Genomic DNA, 17,143 nt, shown 5'->3' with positions numbered 1-17,143 from the left:
GAGGGAGAGAGAAATAAATCAAACCCTACCTTCTTTTTGCTTTTATCCTTCCTGTCATCACAAGACTCAAAAGTATAGTCCGGGGCTGGCTCCAGCCAGATGGAACAGCAGGGAAGTTCTATTCTATTAGATCCCTGGTTCAGCCACGTCTGTTGAAATCACAGCAGTCGCATCTAATGAAACCTCCCATCGTTTCAGATTTGTTTCAAAAGGCTTAATCTTGCCATTTTTAAAGGGCACTGCTGCTTTTCCAACCCGTCCCTGATGCCCAGAACAGCGATTTCACATCAAATCTAGCCTCTTGGATCCCCCCTGAATGCAGGAGTCATGTTTTGTCTTTGCACGCCTGTTTTGTGGGGCAGCCTCCCTTGAACTATTTTAATGTGTATTTGGGGATTTGAAACAAAACCTTTGCTCTTGTCTTTAGGTTCAGGTGGGAATACACGGTGGCATTTCCCCCCATAGTTAAATAGGAGGTAATCGTGGTGAATATGGGGCATACCTGGGGAAGTGTTGTATACATGCGAGGCACACTGTGCTTTGGACTTGTGGGACTTTGGCTGCACGGGGACTCTGTGCCACACACACACACCCCCACTCCCATTTGAAAACCAAAAATAGAGAGATTGGGGGAGCAAGCTAGGGACACAGGTTTCAACTCCATTGAAATGCATGGGAGTGGGAGAGCTGTTTTGGAGGGACAGACTGGGGAAACTGGTCAATATTTTGTGTGTGTATCTACTGTATATATTGAAGTAGCACCTACAGAGGCCAGCCAAGAGCAGGTGTGCAAAGCGCTGTACAGACACACAATAAGAACATAAGAACGGCCATACTGGGTCAGACCAAAGGTCCATCTAGCTCAGTATCCTGTCTTCCGACAGTGGCCAATGCCGGGTGCCCCAGAGGGAATGAACAGAACAGGGAATCATCAAGTGATCCATCCCCTGTCACCCGTTCCCAGCTTCTGGCAAACAGAGGCTAGGGACACCATCCCTGTCCATCCTGGGTAATGGCCAGTGATGGATCTATTCTCCATGAACTTATCTAGTTCTTTTTTGAATCCTGTTATGAGAGACAATCCCTGTACCAAGAAGCCAACAGTCTAAACAGACAAGGCGGATGATTGGTGGGAGGGGAAAGAGAGTCACAGAAAGGGGAAGTGACTTGACCAAGGTCACATAGCAGGGCAATGGCGGAGCTGGGAGTAGTCTCCAGGTCTTGGACTCCTAGTTCAGTTCCCTACCAAATGGACCACGATTATATATGAAATACCCCTCCTCTGTATGGACAGCTGGTGTATACCTGACCTACCAGCAAGATATCTTCCCTAGTCTCACTTCTTTAGCTTTAGTTCTGTCTAAACCTAGTGCCAACTTGCCAGTCCTGCAGCTAGCTTCATTTCCTGCTCCTACCATCCCAGTCCATGTGTGGGGTTTGCCAGAGACTGCAGGGCTTTGCAGAGATGTGGGGCAGGCTGCGAGCTGGTGGGAGCAGGTAGCAAAAGGAGCAGGTGGAAGAGCTGGATGTGGTGCTACTTACGTTAGATTGCACGGCCATCCCCAAAGTGCCTGGCTGGTCCGACAAGTATTGCCCAACTGCCTGGCTTCTGGGCATATCCGTGCGTCACCTGAGGCTCCTGTCTGACACCCCCCCCCCCAGCATGCATCTCCTGCTGTCTCCCCCCATAGCTCCTCTGCTCTCTCTCCCCCAGTGCGGTGGCATTACCGCGAAGGACCCTTCCTTTTCACACGCTGCTCCTCATTGTCCCCTCACTGGCGGGACCCGGCTGCTGCAGATGGATACGACTTTGATCTGCCACAGTGCTTCAATATTGCAGGTGCAGAGCGAAACCACTGTTGCATAAGCAGCTCTGGGTTACATCGTTTGTTTCCACTCGTTAGCAATGCCCTTTCCTGCCTCAATCGCGGCCCAGCTCTGCTCTGCCTCTTGTGGGTTATAAGGTCATCAATAACTTGTGGAAACAAATGATGCATCCAGAACTGTCCTAGTGTGTCCAGTACACGGCAGATACTATTGTGTATGGGATACAGAGCATTGTTCTGGGTCCCTTGTGTGCGCTTTAGGGTAGGCTCCATTGCCTTCTTTTGTTTCACTCCTGCTTGTCTGCTCCGGGAAATTGCAGTGCAGTGCCCTCGTGAGGAGCGCTTCGCGGGAATAGCTATCTGAAGTGTTGTGATCGCTTTTGATTGGAGATCAGCCAGGAAAGGAGTTCTAGGAGTGACTTTTCCCTGCTAAAATGGCCCTGAGGAATTAGGGGATGATGCAGCAGGTACAGGGTTTGTCGTTTGTGCAGGGCAATCCGATACCGCTGCACGTTTAGGAGAGGATTTCTTGTCTGCTCTCGAATTGATGACTGGCATCTAACTCTGAGCAGTGGCGATGATTCAGAGAATGGACAGTGTTCTGAAGAAGTCATTCTGATGCACACTGACCGATTCCACACAAGAAGCTGGGTTAAGAGAACGGGAATGGTGCAGGGGTGAGCATGCGTAACCTTGACTCTGCCCTCTTGCACGTGTGGGTTAGGATGGCCTTCACTCATGTAATGGCACCCAGTTTCACCAATTCAGAGCTATATCCTACGTAGCCTTCCTTAGGCGCAGCTCAGGGTTTGAGCTTATTGCAACGCTTATCAAGCTGCTCAGGTGGGACTTAGGCTCCGGCCGCTTCCTTTGTCATTTTATCCCTGTGTGGATTGGGAGGTGCTGTGGGGTGGGGAGAACAGAATGGGTGAGATCCTGGCCCTATTGAAGTTGATGGGAGTTTGGCTGTTGACTCTGTGGGGTCAGGATATCACCCCATGACTCCAAAGCTACCCTCCCTTGCAGACGTATTCCGGTGGCGGCAGGCAGGACTTTGAGAGCCACTCCCCTCCTCTCCCTGCTCCTGCAGTGTAGCCGGCTGGGGCGATGGGTCGCCCACCCCAGGACTTGAGGCTCTGAAACCAGCCACCAGACCGAGCTACTCTGGCAGCAGGTGGTTGAAAGCTTGTGCGTCTCCGCTCTCCAGGGCCATGCGTTGCAGCTTGTGCTCGAAGTGCTCTGGTAGCGAGTGGGGCATGGAGAGAAGAGGAAAGCACAAAATAAAGGAGAAGGAGAGAAAAAAGGGAGAGGGACAGAGAAGATGGAGAGGAAAAGTAAAGGAGTTGAGTCTGCATCTGTGTTGGATGAGGGGTAGGGCAAGGGAGAGAGGAGCTTGAAACAGCCAAAGGCTGGGAACTCTGGTGATCCCATCTGCTCTGTATGAACCCGTTGTAGGATTGGGCCTCCTGCACCTACAAGGCGCACAGTAAATATTGCTCTTGCTCCTTCTTGGCGACTTACAAAGCCTATTGGGAGCAGGTACTCTGGGCTCAGTGGCGGGGTGGACTATGGGGGAGTCAGTGCACTTGGTCATGCCTCATGGCCCACCAGACTGGCCTGGTACCCTCTGCCTGGCTCTCCCTACCGGCAACCACTACTGTGCACTGAGAACTAAGCTTCCAGCCCGGCTTTCCTCTGGGCTGAAGGCTCTAGAGCGAGTGCATCTCGGGTCCTGATACGGCCTCATGGCGGGTGCTGGGATTAGCAAATGAAAATCCGTTTCCGTCAGAGCAGAGCAGGGGTCGGTAGGGCTGGGGACGGATTTATGTCACAGCTGCTGCGAGCCATGCCCGAGGAATTCACTCACTGACAAGCAAGTCAGGCTAGCAAGTCTGGCTGCTGTTCTCCCTTCAGGCTGACTGAGATCAGGGGCATGTGGAATCTGCAGAAACACTCGCAAACAGGCTTGGAATAATTTATCGGGCTGGGTCGGCTAGCATGCATTGTCCGTTACTTCGGCTTGGTCAGATCTGGGGCAGCGCCTGGTTTTTTACCCACTTCTCCAGCTGAGTGGATGAGGGTGCGTGCCCAAGGCCACCCAGTGAGTGGGCGGGACAGAGGTAGCGTACCAGAGTCGCTGGCTCCTGGTCCTGTGCTCGCTAACAACTAGACCTAATTCAGATGGTCCCTAAAGAACTGCAGCATTTCCTTGCTGTTCGAACATGTTCTTTCTAAGGACCTTACGCAAGGGTTTGGCTCCATTGTAGCATCATAAAACACTATGGCCAAGGCATGAAAAAGAGCATTTGAAGGGAAATCATTTTACCTCCTATTAAAAGTTACACTGAGGCAAATTTGGCCTGTCTTTCTCAACACAACCACACCCACGCCATCCTCCGCCGTCTGGCCTGCCAGAAGCCGCTGGGCTCTAGGAGGTGGCATTTTTCGGGTGAGATGTAAAAGAGGAATCCTGATCTCTCGTGGTCATTAAAGATCCCATGGGCCTTAATGCAGGATTGTTAACACCATTGCCCTGTGGGGATTCCCAGGCAATGGCATTCTGTCTCCTCCAAATTCCCTTTGTGGTATCAATTAGATACCATGTTCCTTCCATCTTGAGCTTACCCATTGCTTTCGTGGTGTTCAGTGCTGTTCAATGACAGCCATGCCACGTTCCAGGGGTGGGGGACACGATTCCCTTGCAATAACACTCCCAGATGCCCTTTTGAATGCCCATGCTCAAACCATCACACCAGGCCTGCTGCTAAAATATAGCTGCCAACTCATTTATGCAGCACCCTCCAAACCGCACTAACATAATTTCATAATCCTTAAATAAACCTTCCAGAAACCATAGGGGAAAATGTGAATTACAAATTAAACACCAGACTAAATCCTTTTGCAACTCAGTTGTTCCCCCTGCCTGTCGTCCGCTCCCCCTCTCCTATCCCCAGTCTGATTATGGTAGCCAGCTATAATATGTCAACATGTTTATCCATGCGTCACCTGAGGCTCTGGATTTGTTGCCAGGGTGTGAAAGTATCTCCAGGTGATGAAAATCAGAAACTGCATGCGGGATTGAGCCATTTAAATAGTTTGAAATTGTGTTTCTTACTTGGCTAGGTAAATCCCGGTGAGAAGACGCTTGAAGAAAGACGATCCAGTTTAGATGCGGAAATAGACTCCTTGACCAGCATCCTGGCTGACTTGGAAAGCAGCTCCCCATACAAGCCACGGACTCAACAGGTTAGTGTTTGAGCCCCTTTTTATGCCGAACGGTGTGAACTTTGAGAGAGAAATCATGACTTTTGGAGTCAACTTGCAAACCGGTTTGTGTTCACTGAGAGTACGCAAGCCGGTTTTGTATCTTTATAGCATCCAGATGAACCTGCCGAAGGGACAACAGGGGCAGTGGCAGGCGTGTTTAGGTGTCTGTGTGGAGCTGGCCAGAGGTGCCACCATAAAAATGGCACCCTGCGTGCCACGATTTTCTTTCAACAGTAGCTGCTGAATTAAAAACAAGCTCAAAGGCGTGTTTTATCTGTCACTCCTGGCAGCCTGACCCTGCTGTCTGAATATCAAGCTGTGTTCTTTTTGCTTTGCTGTCTAATCAACGGCAGATCTATGATCTTCATGCTTGGATCATAGCACAGCTGTCAGTGTGGTTGATAAAACAATAACGCAGAATGGAACCTCGCTTCCTCCTCCATGTCTAGATGTGGGCTGCAGGGCTGATTTGTGTCCCTATGATTCTGGGGACACCTAGGAAGCAGATCTGTGCATGTTACGTGATTTTTTAGCATCTGAAAAATAACACAGTAATGGCATTTCAAGGGGATTGTTGATGTGGCATCCAAAGATATCCCAAACCCAATAGCCGTCCAGTTGGACATCTCTTTTACTCTCTCTCCTTACCGTTGCCATCACGTTTTATGTATAGAAGTGTTTCTACACATGTTTGTGCAACTTTGTGTATACGATCTATGTGTATGTTTAAGTGACAGTGACTCTGATTAACCCCACAAAAGTAAGAAGAATCAGAATTAGCTGATGCAAATGGTTGCACTGTGCGAGGTATTTGTCTGTATTCCGTTGCAATCATTTGAGGGTAGGCGCTCTGCCTCCTTACCCGTTGCCGTAAATGACCTGGTAGAGTTAGAGTAGGGCTGTACTCACAGCAGCGTTTTGGGTAGACACTGCGCACCCAGCTAACGCCTGTGTAGATAGCAGCGTAGATGGTGAGGCACAGCTTAGGTGAGTAGAGAAGAGTGCCCATGCCTGAACACCAGGGTATGTAACTACATGGCTCTCGACACACCCAAGAAGTGCCTCTCACGTCTACTCTACCGTTTATAGCAGTTCAGTGTCCTGCCGCCTCCCCGCCGCCGTAGTCTTTGCCCGCTTCCTTCCCCCTGCCGGGGCCTTTCACTGCCACATGGAGCTCCACGCACCCGTGCACCGCTGCAAGTGTAGACAGGGGCTTTCAGAGCTAAAGTAATTCTACCATACGTGTGGAAGTTACAAAAGTGCTCCGTGCTGGCCTAACTTTGCTCCCACTGGAGTCAATGAGAACGTTAACACTAACTTACTGGGATCGGAGTGTGACCAATGTTAAGTTCTCTTTAAAATCCCACCTTTAGGGTCCGTTGGCAGAATTATGGGTGTCCTGGCTTTTTTGGTTGATTTGGACCCTGAGACGGCCTTACGAGACACATGTTGCATTTTCATTGTAGCTGCATGGAGACAGCGCTCATACGTGTTTACAGCCCATCCTTTAGTTCCTTGCAAACACTCTAATTCAGGGTACTCTCCCTAAACTGCAGACCTCATGAAGTAGTCGTGGTTTTGGTCCTTTTTCTCATGTCAAGAGTTTAAGATGAGAGATGGAAAGTTACAATGCTGCCTTTTGTAACTGGGGTTGTGTTCATGCTCTAGTATTCTGTATCAAATTCTGTATTTCTTTTGTTTTTTATTAGGTTTTTTTGGAGGGGTTGGGAAACACTTGATGGGGTTGAAGCAATGTAAGAGATTTACTCTTGTCACAGTATTATCCTTCCTCTGGGCTCTAAAATAATGTGAAAAGACTACGATCTCGCATTATTTTGTTCCCATATTTTGAATAGGTCCTGGTGGTAGAAATCCCAAATTCAAATGCCACCCTATACAGGTTTATTTGGGGTTCTGTAGCATTCGAACACACAGCCCTAGTTGCAATGGAGCCATGTAACTTATTCCAGTTTATAAAGTCGGCAGCCCTGAGATCCTGTATCCCGCTGGCAGTGTGCATAAACTCACATTTTTCATGTGCAACTCGTGCACAATTTGCTGCCTTGATTACGGTGAGTGGCTATGTAGATTTGTCTCTTGGGGTGTGTCTTCACTGCACAGTTAACCTGGGCTTTTACTGGCCTGGTGGTGGTGGGTTGGCACCTGAGCTCCACTTTAGCTTGAGCTGGAGCCTGTCCACTTTTGTGGCAAGGACATATGCAAAATCACTCATGTGCTGATCGTCCGCCAGTGGCTTCCCCCAGTTTCCCCCAAAGGACAGATAAGTTCTTTTTGCAATTGACGCAAATGATTGGGAAGGAATCCTAAAGTGTATCAACACAAGGAACCATGGGACATGCCCTCAGACACACACAGGTGAGTGCAGAAACAATGAGGACGCACTACCCCGAGTAGAGCTCTTCGATGCTTGCTCAGAGGGTAGGCTCACCTGGGCTTTTAGACCTGGGTGCCAATCACCTAGACTAACTGTGCAGTGAAAACGGGCCCTTCAAGTCTAGGAATGGCGGGTTGATCTTACGTAGTGTGTTTGCTACTACAGCTAGGCACAAACAGGGTGGGTTAGAAGCAGCGTTTCAGCTTTGGTACGGAGCGACCCTTCTTTTGTTCATTTTACGTTACACTTTTCAGTATTTATTATTTAATGAAATTGTGTCCTGTGAAAAATACAATTACGCCAACTATTAACAACAGCTGGAAGAAAAAGAAAATGCTGGAGTTGAATGTGTCATCTGCTATAATCAAAAGGTACATGAGTAAATCCTCCAAGGGTGGAAACATAATGCAAGCCTTTGATGTTTGTCTTTATTTGATCTGCAGTAAGTATAAAAAAAACCAGTGACTCACTTGACAGCCTATAGTAGGGATAATAGCCTAGGCATCTCATCAGTAAAGCAATGTAGTTACTGGCTCAAGCCTTCACTTATCATCTCAAATGTGCCAGGATAATGGAAGTAGCTAGGAAAAGGGAATTAGGGGTGTCTACACGGGAGATTTTTCCAGTTATACTGGTATAATTAAACCACTATAGTTATACTATATAATGCTGCTGTGGGGACACTCATTCAGGTATAACAGTGGGTTTTTTTAATCTTAGCTTAAACCGCTTCCAAAGAAGCATAACCTAAACTGTAAAAGGGCCCTTTTATACTGGAATAAGAGCATCCATAATGGATAACGATGGTATAACAATAATAGTTTAAATTCACACTCTACCTTATGACTTCCTGTGTAGACAAGCCCTCAGTCTTCTGTGTAAGTTTCTGATTTCGGAAGGATGTTGTTATGGCAGCAGAATCTGGCCCTAACAATGTAACATAGGTTAATCTCCTGTCACATGGAATTCCCATTCAAAAAGCACCTGTGGGAGATACCCTTACACGTAAATCTGTAAGGTGTTTTGACTTGGTACCGCACAACATTTTGATTAAAAAACCTAGAATGATATAAAATTAACGTGCACGCATTAAAGACTTTAAAAATTGGCTAACAGATAGGACTTGAAATGTAATTGTAAAATGGAAAGTGACATCAAGTGGGTGTGTTTCCAGTGGGGTCCTGCAGGGATCAGTTCTTTGTACTACAGTATTTAACATTTGTATCAATAACCTGGAAGAAAACAAAGTTAGCGGAGGACACAAAAATTGGGGAAGTGGTAAATAATGAAGATTTAGAGCGCTGATTTAGAGTGATCTGGATTGCTTGGTAAACTTGGTGCAAGCATAGATTAATAGATTCTAAGACCAGAAGGGACCAGTCTGACCTCCAGTATAACACAGGCCGGAGATTTCACCCAAAGTAATTCCTAGAGCGTAACTTCTAGAAAAATTCCAATCTTGATTTAAAAATTGCCGGTGATGGAGAGCCCACCACGACCCTTTGTGAATTGTTTCAGTGGGTAATTACTCTTGCTGTCAAAAATTTGCATCTTATTTCCAGTCTGAATTTGTGTAGCTTCAACTTATACCCATGATACCTTTCTCTGATAGATTGAAGAGCTCATTGTTGAATATTTTCCCTATATAGATACTTATAGATTGCAATCAATTCAACCCTAACCTTTCTCTTAGTTAAGCTAAATAGACTGACCTCTTTGAGTCTATCACTATAAGACATTCTTTCTAATCCTTAGTCATTCTTGTTGCTCTTCTTTGAATCCTCTCAGATATATCAACATCCCTCTTGAATTGTGCGTTCCAAAACTGGACACAGGATTCCAGCAGCCATCTCACCAGTGCCAAATAGAGAGATTAAACAACCTCTTTACTCCTACTTGGGTTTCCCCTGTTTTTCTCCCATTAGCTCTTTTTGGCCTCATCATCACTCAGGGAGCTCACATTCAGCTTATCCACTGCTGTCCCCAAATCTTTGTCAGCGTCACTGCTTCACAGGATAGAACGTATGGCTAGAACATCCTGTAGGTATGGCTAAACCCTTTGTTCCTAAATAGATACATTTTCACTTAGCCCTATTAGCCTGCATATTGTTTGCTTGCGCCCAGTTTACTAAGTGATCCAGATTGCTCTGTATCATTGATCTGTCCTCTTCGTTACTGACCACCCCAATTTTTGTGTCATCTGCAAAATTTATTAGGGATGATTTTATGTTTTCTTCCAGGTCATTGATAAAAATGTAAAATAACATAATGCAAAGAACTAATGCCTGTGGGATCCCACTGGAAACACACCTGCTTGATGACAAGTCCCCGTTTACAATGACATTTTAAGACCTATCAGTTAGCCAATTGTTAATCCATTTAATGTGTGCTGTGTTCATTTATATTTGTTCTAGTTTTTTAATCAAAATGTCACGTGGTACCAAGACAAACGCCTTACAGAAGTCTGAGTATATTATATTAACACAATCTCATAAAAAAAAGATATCAGGTTAGTTTGATAGGATCTATTTTCCATAAACCCATGTTGATTTGCATTAATTACATTACCCTCTTTAGTCTTTATTAGTCGAGTTCTGAATCAGCTGCTGCATTATATTGCTCAGGATGAATGTCAGGCCTCCAGGCCTATAATTACCTAGGACATCCCATTTACCCTTTTTTAAAAATTGGCACAACATTAGCATTCTTCCAGTCTGCTGGAACTCCCCCGCAAGACTTGTTGACAATAAACATTAATGGTCCAGCTCTTGGATGTAAGTTATCTGGACCTGCTGAATTAAAATTGTCTAACTTTTGTAGCTTCTGTTTAACATTCTTCTGAGATACTAGTTGAATGAAAAGCGTGTTATCACATATGATGAGACGATATCTTCTGTTTTTTCCCCCAAATAGGGAACAAAAATATTTATTGAACACGTCTGCCTTTTCTATATTATTATTGATAATTCTACCTCTTCCATTTAGTAATGGACCAATACCATTGTCAGGATTCTCTTTGTTACTAATATATTTTTAAAACTCCTTATTGTCCTTAACTCTGCTGACTGTAGATTTCTCCTTGTCCCTTTGCTTCCCTTATTAATTTTCTTTATATAAACAATACACATATTAACACGAATGAATGTGCACATCTAGGAACAAAGAACATAGGCCCTACTTACAGGATGGGGGACTCTGTCCTGGGAAGCAGTGACTCTGAAAAAGATATGAGGGCCATTTGCTGAACATGAGTTCCTAGTGCAATGCTGTGGTCAGAAGAGCTAATGTGATACTGAGCTGCATAAACAGGAATATCCAGAGTAAGAGTAGAGGTGTCATTTTACCTCTCTCTTTGGCACTAGTGCAACTGCTACAAGGAATACCGTGTCCAGTTCTGGTGCCTGCAATTAAGGATTTTGATATATTGGAGAGGGTTCAGAGAAGAGCCATGAGAATGACTAAAGGATTACAAAGCATGCCATAAAGGCATAGACACAAAGAGCTCCATCTATTTATCTTAACAAAGAGAAGGTTAAGGGGTGACTTGGTTGCAGTCTTTAGGTATCTGTATGAGAAAAATGTTTAATAATGGGCTCTTCAATCTAGCAAAGAAAGGTATAATGTGATCCAATGGGTGGAAGCTGAAGCTAGACAAATTCTGACTGGAAATACTGTGTAAATTTTTAATGGTGAGGGTAATTAATCATTGGAACAATTTACCAAGGGTCATGGTGGATTCTCCATCACTGACCATTTTTAAATTGGAGCTGGATTTTTTTTCTTTTTTATTTTTTTTCCTTTTTCTAAAAGATCTGCTCTAGGAATTATTTTGGGGAAGTTCTCTGGCCTGCGATATCCAGGAGGTCAGACTAGGTGATCACAGTGGACCCTTATGGCCCTGGAATCTGTGAATTATGGCATGGACCTTAGAGATGCTAAATGAATGGGAATAGTCAGTTTCGGGTGTTCAGTACTTCTCTGGAACTTTCATTTGATGCGCTTTGAGCCAAATCTTTTTCCTGTTGAAGTGGACAGCACGGCTTCCACTGATGTCGGTAGGAGCAAGATTTGACTCTTAGGTTGGTGGTTCTTAAAGTAATGCTCAGTTGTAGTGAGTACGTCTACAGCTTGTGGGCATCAATACTGGTATGTCCTCAGAGTTTTGATTCAGCTGACATGCAGGGTTAGAGCACATCAGCATTTCTCTGGTGGTGAATTTTAAGCTTTGGTTTAAAAAAAATCAACTAACTCTTATCGTTTGGGACTTTCTAAAAGTGGCCATATTCAGGGCTGTCTTAATGAGTATGCTGGCACACTGACTGAAAAAATAGCTTTTACAAAGATGTGAATTACCCCCACTCATCCCAATGAGGTGTTGATTCTGAAACCTAATGATGACAATTTAACTGCTTGTAATTTTTAGCAGCAACATCCAACTTCCCTGGAATTCTAGATGGAGCATGAGGTTGTGGGTGAAAGAGGAGAATCACCACTCTATTCCTACAGCCACAGATCTGTATCTGGCCTAATAGTAGAACCCCAGATTGATTGATTTTTTTTTTTTTAAATACAGAAGAAAAAGAGAATCTCTTAAATATTTTAGCAAGGCTGTTGCCTTGCCTCTAATGCAGTGCTACTCAAAGTGGTCGTCTGCGGACTGGTGCCGGTCCGCGAGCCATCGGCTGCCGGTCTGCGCGCACACTGGGGAAAAATATTGCCGGTCCCCCACTTCAGATAGCTTGAGAAGCACTGCTCTAATGCCCTGGGAGCTATTTGCAGGAAATTCAGGCAGTCCAGGAGAGCTGGCTGTATTTCAAGGAATCCCTGTTGAGGTTACAGGGACAAACCATCCCGATGAGTCGAAAGAATAGTAAATATGGCAGGCGACCAGCTTGGCTTAATGGTGAAATCTTAGCGGATCTTAAACATAAAAAAGAAGCTTACAAGAAGTGGAAGGTTGGACATATGACCAGGGAAGAGTATAAAAATATTGCTCGGGCATGTAGGAATGATATCAGGAGGGCCAAATCGCACCTGGAGCTGCAGCTAGCCAGAGATGTCAAGAGTAACAAGAAGGGTTTCTTCAGGTATGTTGGCAACAAGAAGAAAGCCAAGGAATGTGTGGGCCCCTTACTGAATGAGGGAGGCAACCTAGTGACAGAGGATGTGGAAAAAGCTAATGTACTCAATGCTTTTTTTGCCTCTGTTTTCACTAACAAGGTCAGCTCCCAGACTGCTGCGCTGGGCATCGCAAAATGGGGAAGAGATGGCCAGCCCTCTGTGGAGATAGAGGTGGTTAGGGACTATTTAGAAAAGCTGGACGTGCACAAGTCCATGGGGCCGGACGAGTTGCATCCGAGAGTGCTGAAGGAATTGGCGGCTGTGATTGCAGAGCCATTGGCCATTATCTTTGAAAACTCGTGGCGAACGGGGGAAGTCCCGGATGACTGGAAAAAGGCTAATGTAGTGCCAATCTTTAAAAAAGGGAAGAAGGAGGATCCTGGGAACTACAGGCCCTGGAAAAATCATGGAGCAGGTCCTCAAAGAATCAATCCTGAAGCACTTGCATGAGAGGAAAGTGATCAGGAACAGCCAGCATGGATTCACCAAGGGAAGGTCATGCCTGACTAATCTAATCGCCTTTTATGATGAGATTACTGGTTCTGTGGATGAAGGGAAAGCAGTGGATGTATTGTTTCTTGACTTTAGCAAAGCTTTTGACACGGTCTCCCACAGTATTCTTGTCAGCAAGTTAAGGAAGTATGGGCTGGAAGAATGCACTATAAGGTGGGTAGAAAGCTGGCTAGATTGTCGGGCTCAACGGGTAGTTATCAATGGTTCCATGTCTAGTTGGCAGCCGGTATCAAGTGGAGTGCCCCAAGGGTCGGTCCTGGGGCCGGTTTTGTTCAATATCTTCATAAATGATCTGGAGGATGGTGTGGATTGCACTCTCAGCAAATTTGCGGATGATACTAAACTGGGAGGAGTGGTAGATACGCTGGAGGGCAGGGATAGGATACAGAAGGACCTAGACAAATTGGAGGATTGGGCCAAAAGAAATCTGATGCGGTTCAATAAGGATAAGTGCAGGGTCCTGCACTTAGGACGGAAGAACCCAATGCACAGCTACAGACTAGGGACTGAATGGCTAGGCAGCAGTTCTGCGGAAAAGGACCTAGGGGTGACAGTGGACGAGAAGCTGGATATGAGTCAGCAGTGTGACCTTGTTGCCAAGAAGGCCAATGGCATTTTGGGATGTATAAGTAGGGGCATAGCGAGCAGATCGAGGGACGTGATCGTTCCCCTCTATTCGACATTGGTGAGGCCTCATCTGGAGTACTGTGTCCAGTTTTGGGCCCCACACTTCAAGAAGGATGTGGATAAATTGGAGAGAGTCCAGCAAAGGGCAACAAAAATGATTAGGGGTCTGGAACACATGACTTATGAGGAGAGGCTGAGGGAGCTGGGATTGTTTAGCCTGCAGAAGAGAAGAATGGGGGGGGATTTGATAGCTGCTTTCAACTACCTGAAAGGGGGTTCCAAAGAGGATGGCTCTAGACTGTTCTCAATGGTAGCAGATGACAGAACGAGGAGTAATGGTCTCAAGCTGCAGTGGGGGAGGTTTAGATTGGATATTAGGAAAAACTTTTTCACTAAGAGGGTGGTGAAACACTGGAATGCGTTACCTAGGGAGGTGGTAGAATCTCCTTCCTTAGAGGTTTTTAAGGTCAGGCTTGACAAAGCCCTGGCTGGGATGATTTAACTGGGATTTGGTCCTGCTTTGAGCAGGGGGTTGGACTAGATGACCTTCTGGGGTCCTTCCAACCCTTATATTCTATGATTCTATGATTCCTATCTCCAAATGCAGAATTGCATCAATCACTTGAACTGCTTGTTTGGCAGGTGCTCTGATATTTGTCCCAGAGTTAACACTCTCCAGGGGCTTTGCTGTTGCCATAGTTCTCATTCCAGCGTCTAAGTTTTCCATGCACACTGACACACGTATGCAGATAATTATGCATGGGGCAGGTATGTTCACAGGTACCTTGGGTGTATGTATGAATTTTCAGGCAGTACTTTCAGCCCTTTGTATATTTGGATCATGGCCTATCTCTAGAGGAGAGAAAGTCTTCCTTTGCTCAGGTTTCAGAGGAACAGCCGTGTTAGTCTGTATTTGCAAAAAGAAAAGGAGTACTTGTGGCACCTTAGAGACTAACCAATTTATTTGAGCATGAGCTTTCGTGAGCTACAGCTCGCTGTAGCTCACGAAAGCTCATGCTCAAATAAATTGGTTAGTCTCTAAGGTGCCACAAGTACTCCTTTTCTTTTTCCTTTGCTCATGAACTCTAGCCAGAGACAGCTAGCTAACTGATGCTGTTCCGATTAGCAGATGCTTGAAGCTGCCGCATCTGTTGGTATGTATTAGAAGTTAATTCTTTTGATAAGAGCATGTCTGTTAAGATTTTTTAAATTTTTTCCCCAGATTATCAGATTGTCACAGATGAACCAGATAAGAATGACCTTTATGTTCTGGTATTCCCTCCTGTTGTATTGTTGCCAGTGTGACAATAAAGTACTTCTATCCCGTCTATTTATTTTTTGCAAATGCAAAATCAGGTTCACAAAACCCTTTTGCTTTCCTGTTTCTGAAATAGCATTTCATGCCTCAGATCCGCTCTTTTTTGCATACGTGTTTGGTTACAGATTCAGATGAAGCCGAGTGTAGAATATATTGTGTTTTATAATCTATGCTGTCATCTCCAATTTTGTACATGGATAAGGATAAATATTGACTTTGGGAACTGCGATGAAGTGAGCTGTAGCTCATGAAAGCTTATGCTCAAATAAATTGGTTAGTCTCTAAGGTGCCACAAGTCCTCCTTTTCTTTTTGCAAAAAGTAAATGGTACCTCATAAATTATTATGTTTTTAACTTCTGCATTCATTATTATTTTGTTGTGAATGGTTTAAGAGCATGTCCCTTACCTTTTAAAGCAGCTCAAGGTATCCCGTACGTTGTCAAATTTTGTTTCATAGCTTTTATTTTTCAGTGGCACCAGCATACTCTTCATGAGCCCCTTAGGAAATGAGTCACTCATTACTCCAGCGTAGGTTTTCGTGATATGCCATTTGATTAATAATAATGAAATCTCTCTCACCCTGAAGGTGCTCATAATGCTTCATAAACTATGTATGCACAATGCCATCGAAATGCAGCCACCTCTGGGGTGGAGGGCAGCAGATAGCCAGTGCACAGCACACTATTTATCTGCTTTTAGGGGCTGTTGCATCTGAGCATTTCACATACATTAACAAATTTACCGTCCCAACATCCCTGTGAGGTAGGGAAGAAATGTTCCAATTTTGCAAGTGGGGAAACTGAGGCAGAGAGATCATGTAATTTGCCCAAATTCACATAGTGAATCAGTCGCCACTGGAACTGAAACCAGCTCTCCAGAGTCCCAGTCACTTAACTCTAAGCTTATATTTCCTCCCATCACGCACTGCATGATAGGAGGAGGAGGAGAGATTTTGGCTAAGGACACCCGGAAGAAACCTGGGACCTGTGGTAGAGCAGGAAACTGCACCCCCGTCTCTCAGGTTCCAGATTGGACCAACTTCCCTCTCTCTGTCCTCCCTGACAGTACATCTATCTACTGTAAATCCCTCCCCTGCGCCCTCACTTGATAGACGGTGGAGCAGTCCTCCTTTCAGCTGAAGTGAAGGGAATGCAGAAGAGTTGGAATCAGGGCAATAAAGGAGAATAAGAGCCAATCAGCCAGCTGTGCAGTTCTTCCACCAGACCTTGCTATCACTTGCATAAATATACATGATACATTTATGGCCTGAGCGTGTATCAGAGTTGTTACAAGAGGTTCCCAGTCCAAAACAGTTAAAGTATGAGGCAAATGCAACTGTGGACAGTTTTAAGGGGCTGTCTGTATTGTTTTGGTCATTGATTGCCTTTTGCTTGCCTGCCTACAACCTATTAAGATATGACTGCAGAGCTGAACTGCCTTCTCTCTTTCTGTATATTAAAGCTGCACAGACTAATAGACTTAAAAAAATGATACAGGAAAGTTATGAATCGATGGATCCTCTCTGTAGCTCTTCTAATAACTGTAAATTATTCCAGTTTGCTAGAAGCTTCATTGTACGAGAGAGAGGAAGTTGTTTCCTTGACTCAGACTTTGTATTGCAGCAAAATTGAATGAGAGGATATTTATATTTTGGCTTGGAAGTAGTTCTGATTTTCACAGCCTAGCGTTGTCATCTTTTGTTCCATAAAACAGGCTCAATGACATAGCCTACAAGCCTAACTTAGCATGTATTATTACCACATTGTGTTTCAATAGGGAGCAGACTTGTAAGTGGAGGAAACAGACCTTGAAAGGGGGAAAATATTATACCCAAGCAAACCTACTTCACAGCTAAAAGCCTGCACTCCAATTCCCTGTCATTTCTACATGACATCAATAATGCTTTGGTCCAGCAAGTATCAATGTCTTTTCTTTGAAATTTGTGGGAGAAATGGCTCTGCCCAGAAAATGAGATTTTGAAACTGTTATTGAAATATCTCTATCATTGTGTGCAGTCTGAGATGTAGTTTTATTTCAGTCTCGGACTGTCTCTTGTTTCCAGTCCACTCTATCAAA

General features: G+C 45.0%; 1 protein-coding gene across 6 annotated transcripts in view; it reads left to right on the top strand.

The window, feature by feature from the left end:
* LPP (LIM domain containing preferred translocation partner in lipoma) overlaps nt 1-17,143 on the top strand; it is a 444,094-nt gene that overhangs the window by 232,840 nt on the left and 194,111 nt on the right. For all 6 annotated transcript variants that reach the window (XM_048863294.2, XM_048863299.2, XM_048863293.2 and 3 more), the window contains one exon: nt 4,950-5,072. In XM_048863294.2, coding sequence (XP_048719251.1) covers nt 4,950-5,072 — 123 coding nt within the window. The remainder of the gene's footprint in view (nt 1-4,949; nt 5,073-17,143) is intronic.

Source organism: Caretta caretta, chromosome 9, assembly GCF_965140235.1.
Source record: "Caretta caretta isolate rCarCar2 chromosome 9, rCarCar1.hap1, whole genome shotgun sequence".
Taxonomy (NCBI): domain Eukaryota; kingdom Metazoa; phylum Chordata; order Testudines; family Cheloniidae; genus Caretta; species Caretta caretta.
This window is presented reverse-complemented; position numbering and strand designations above follow the sequence as displayed.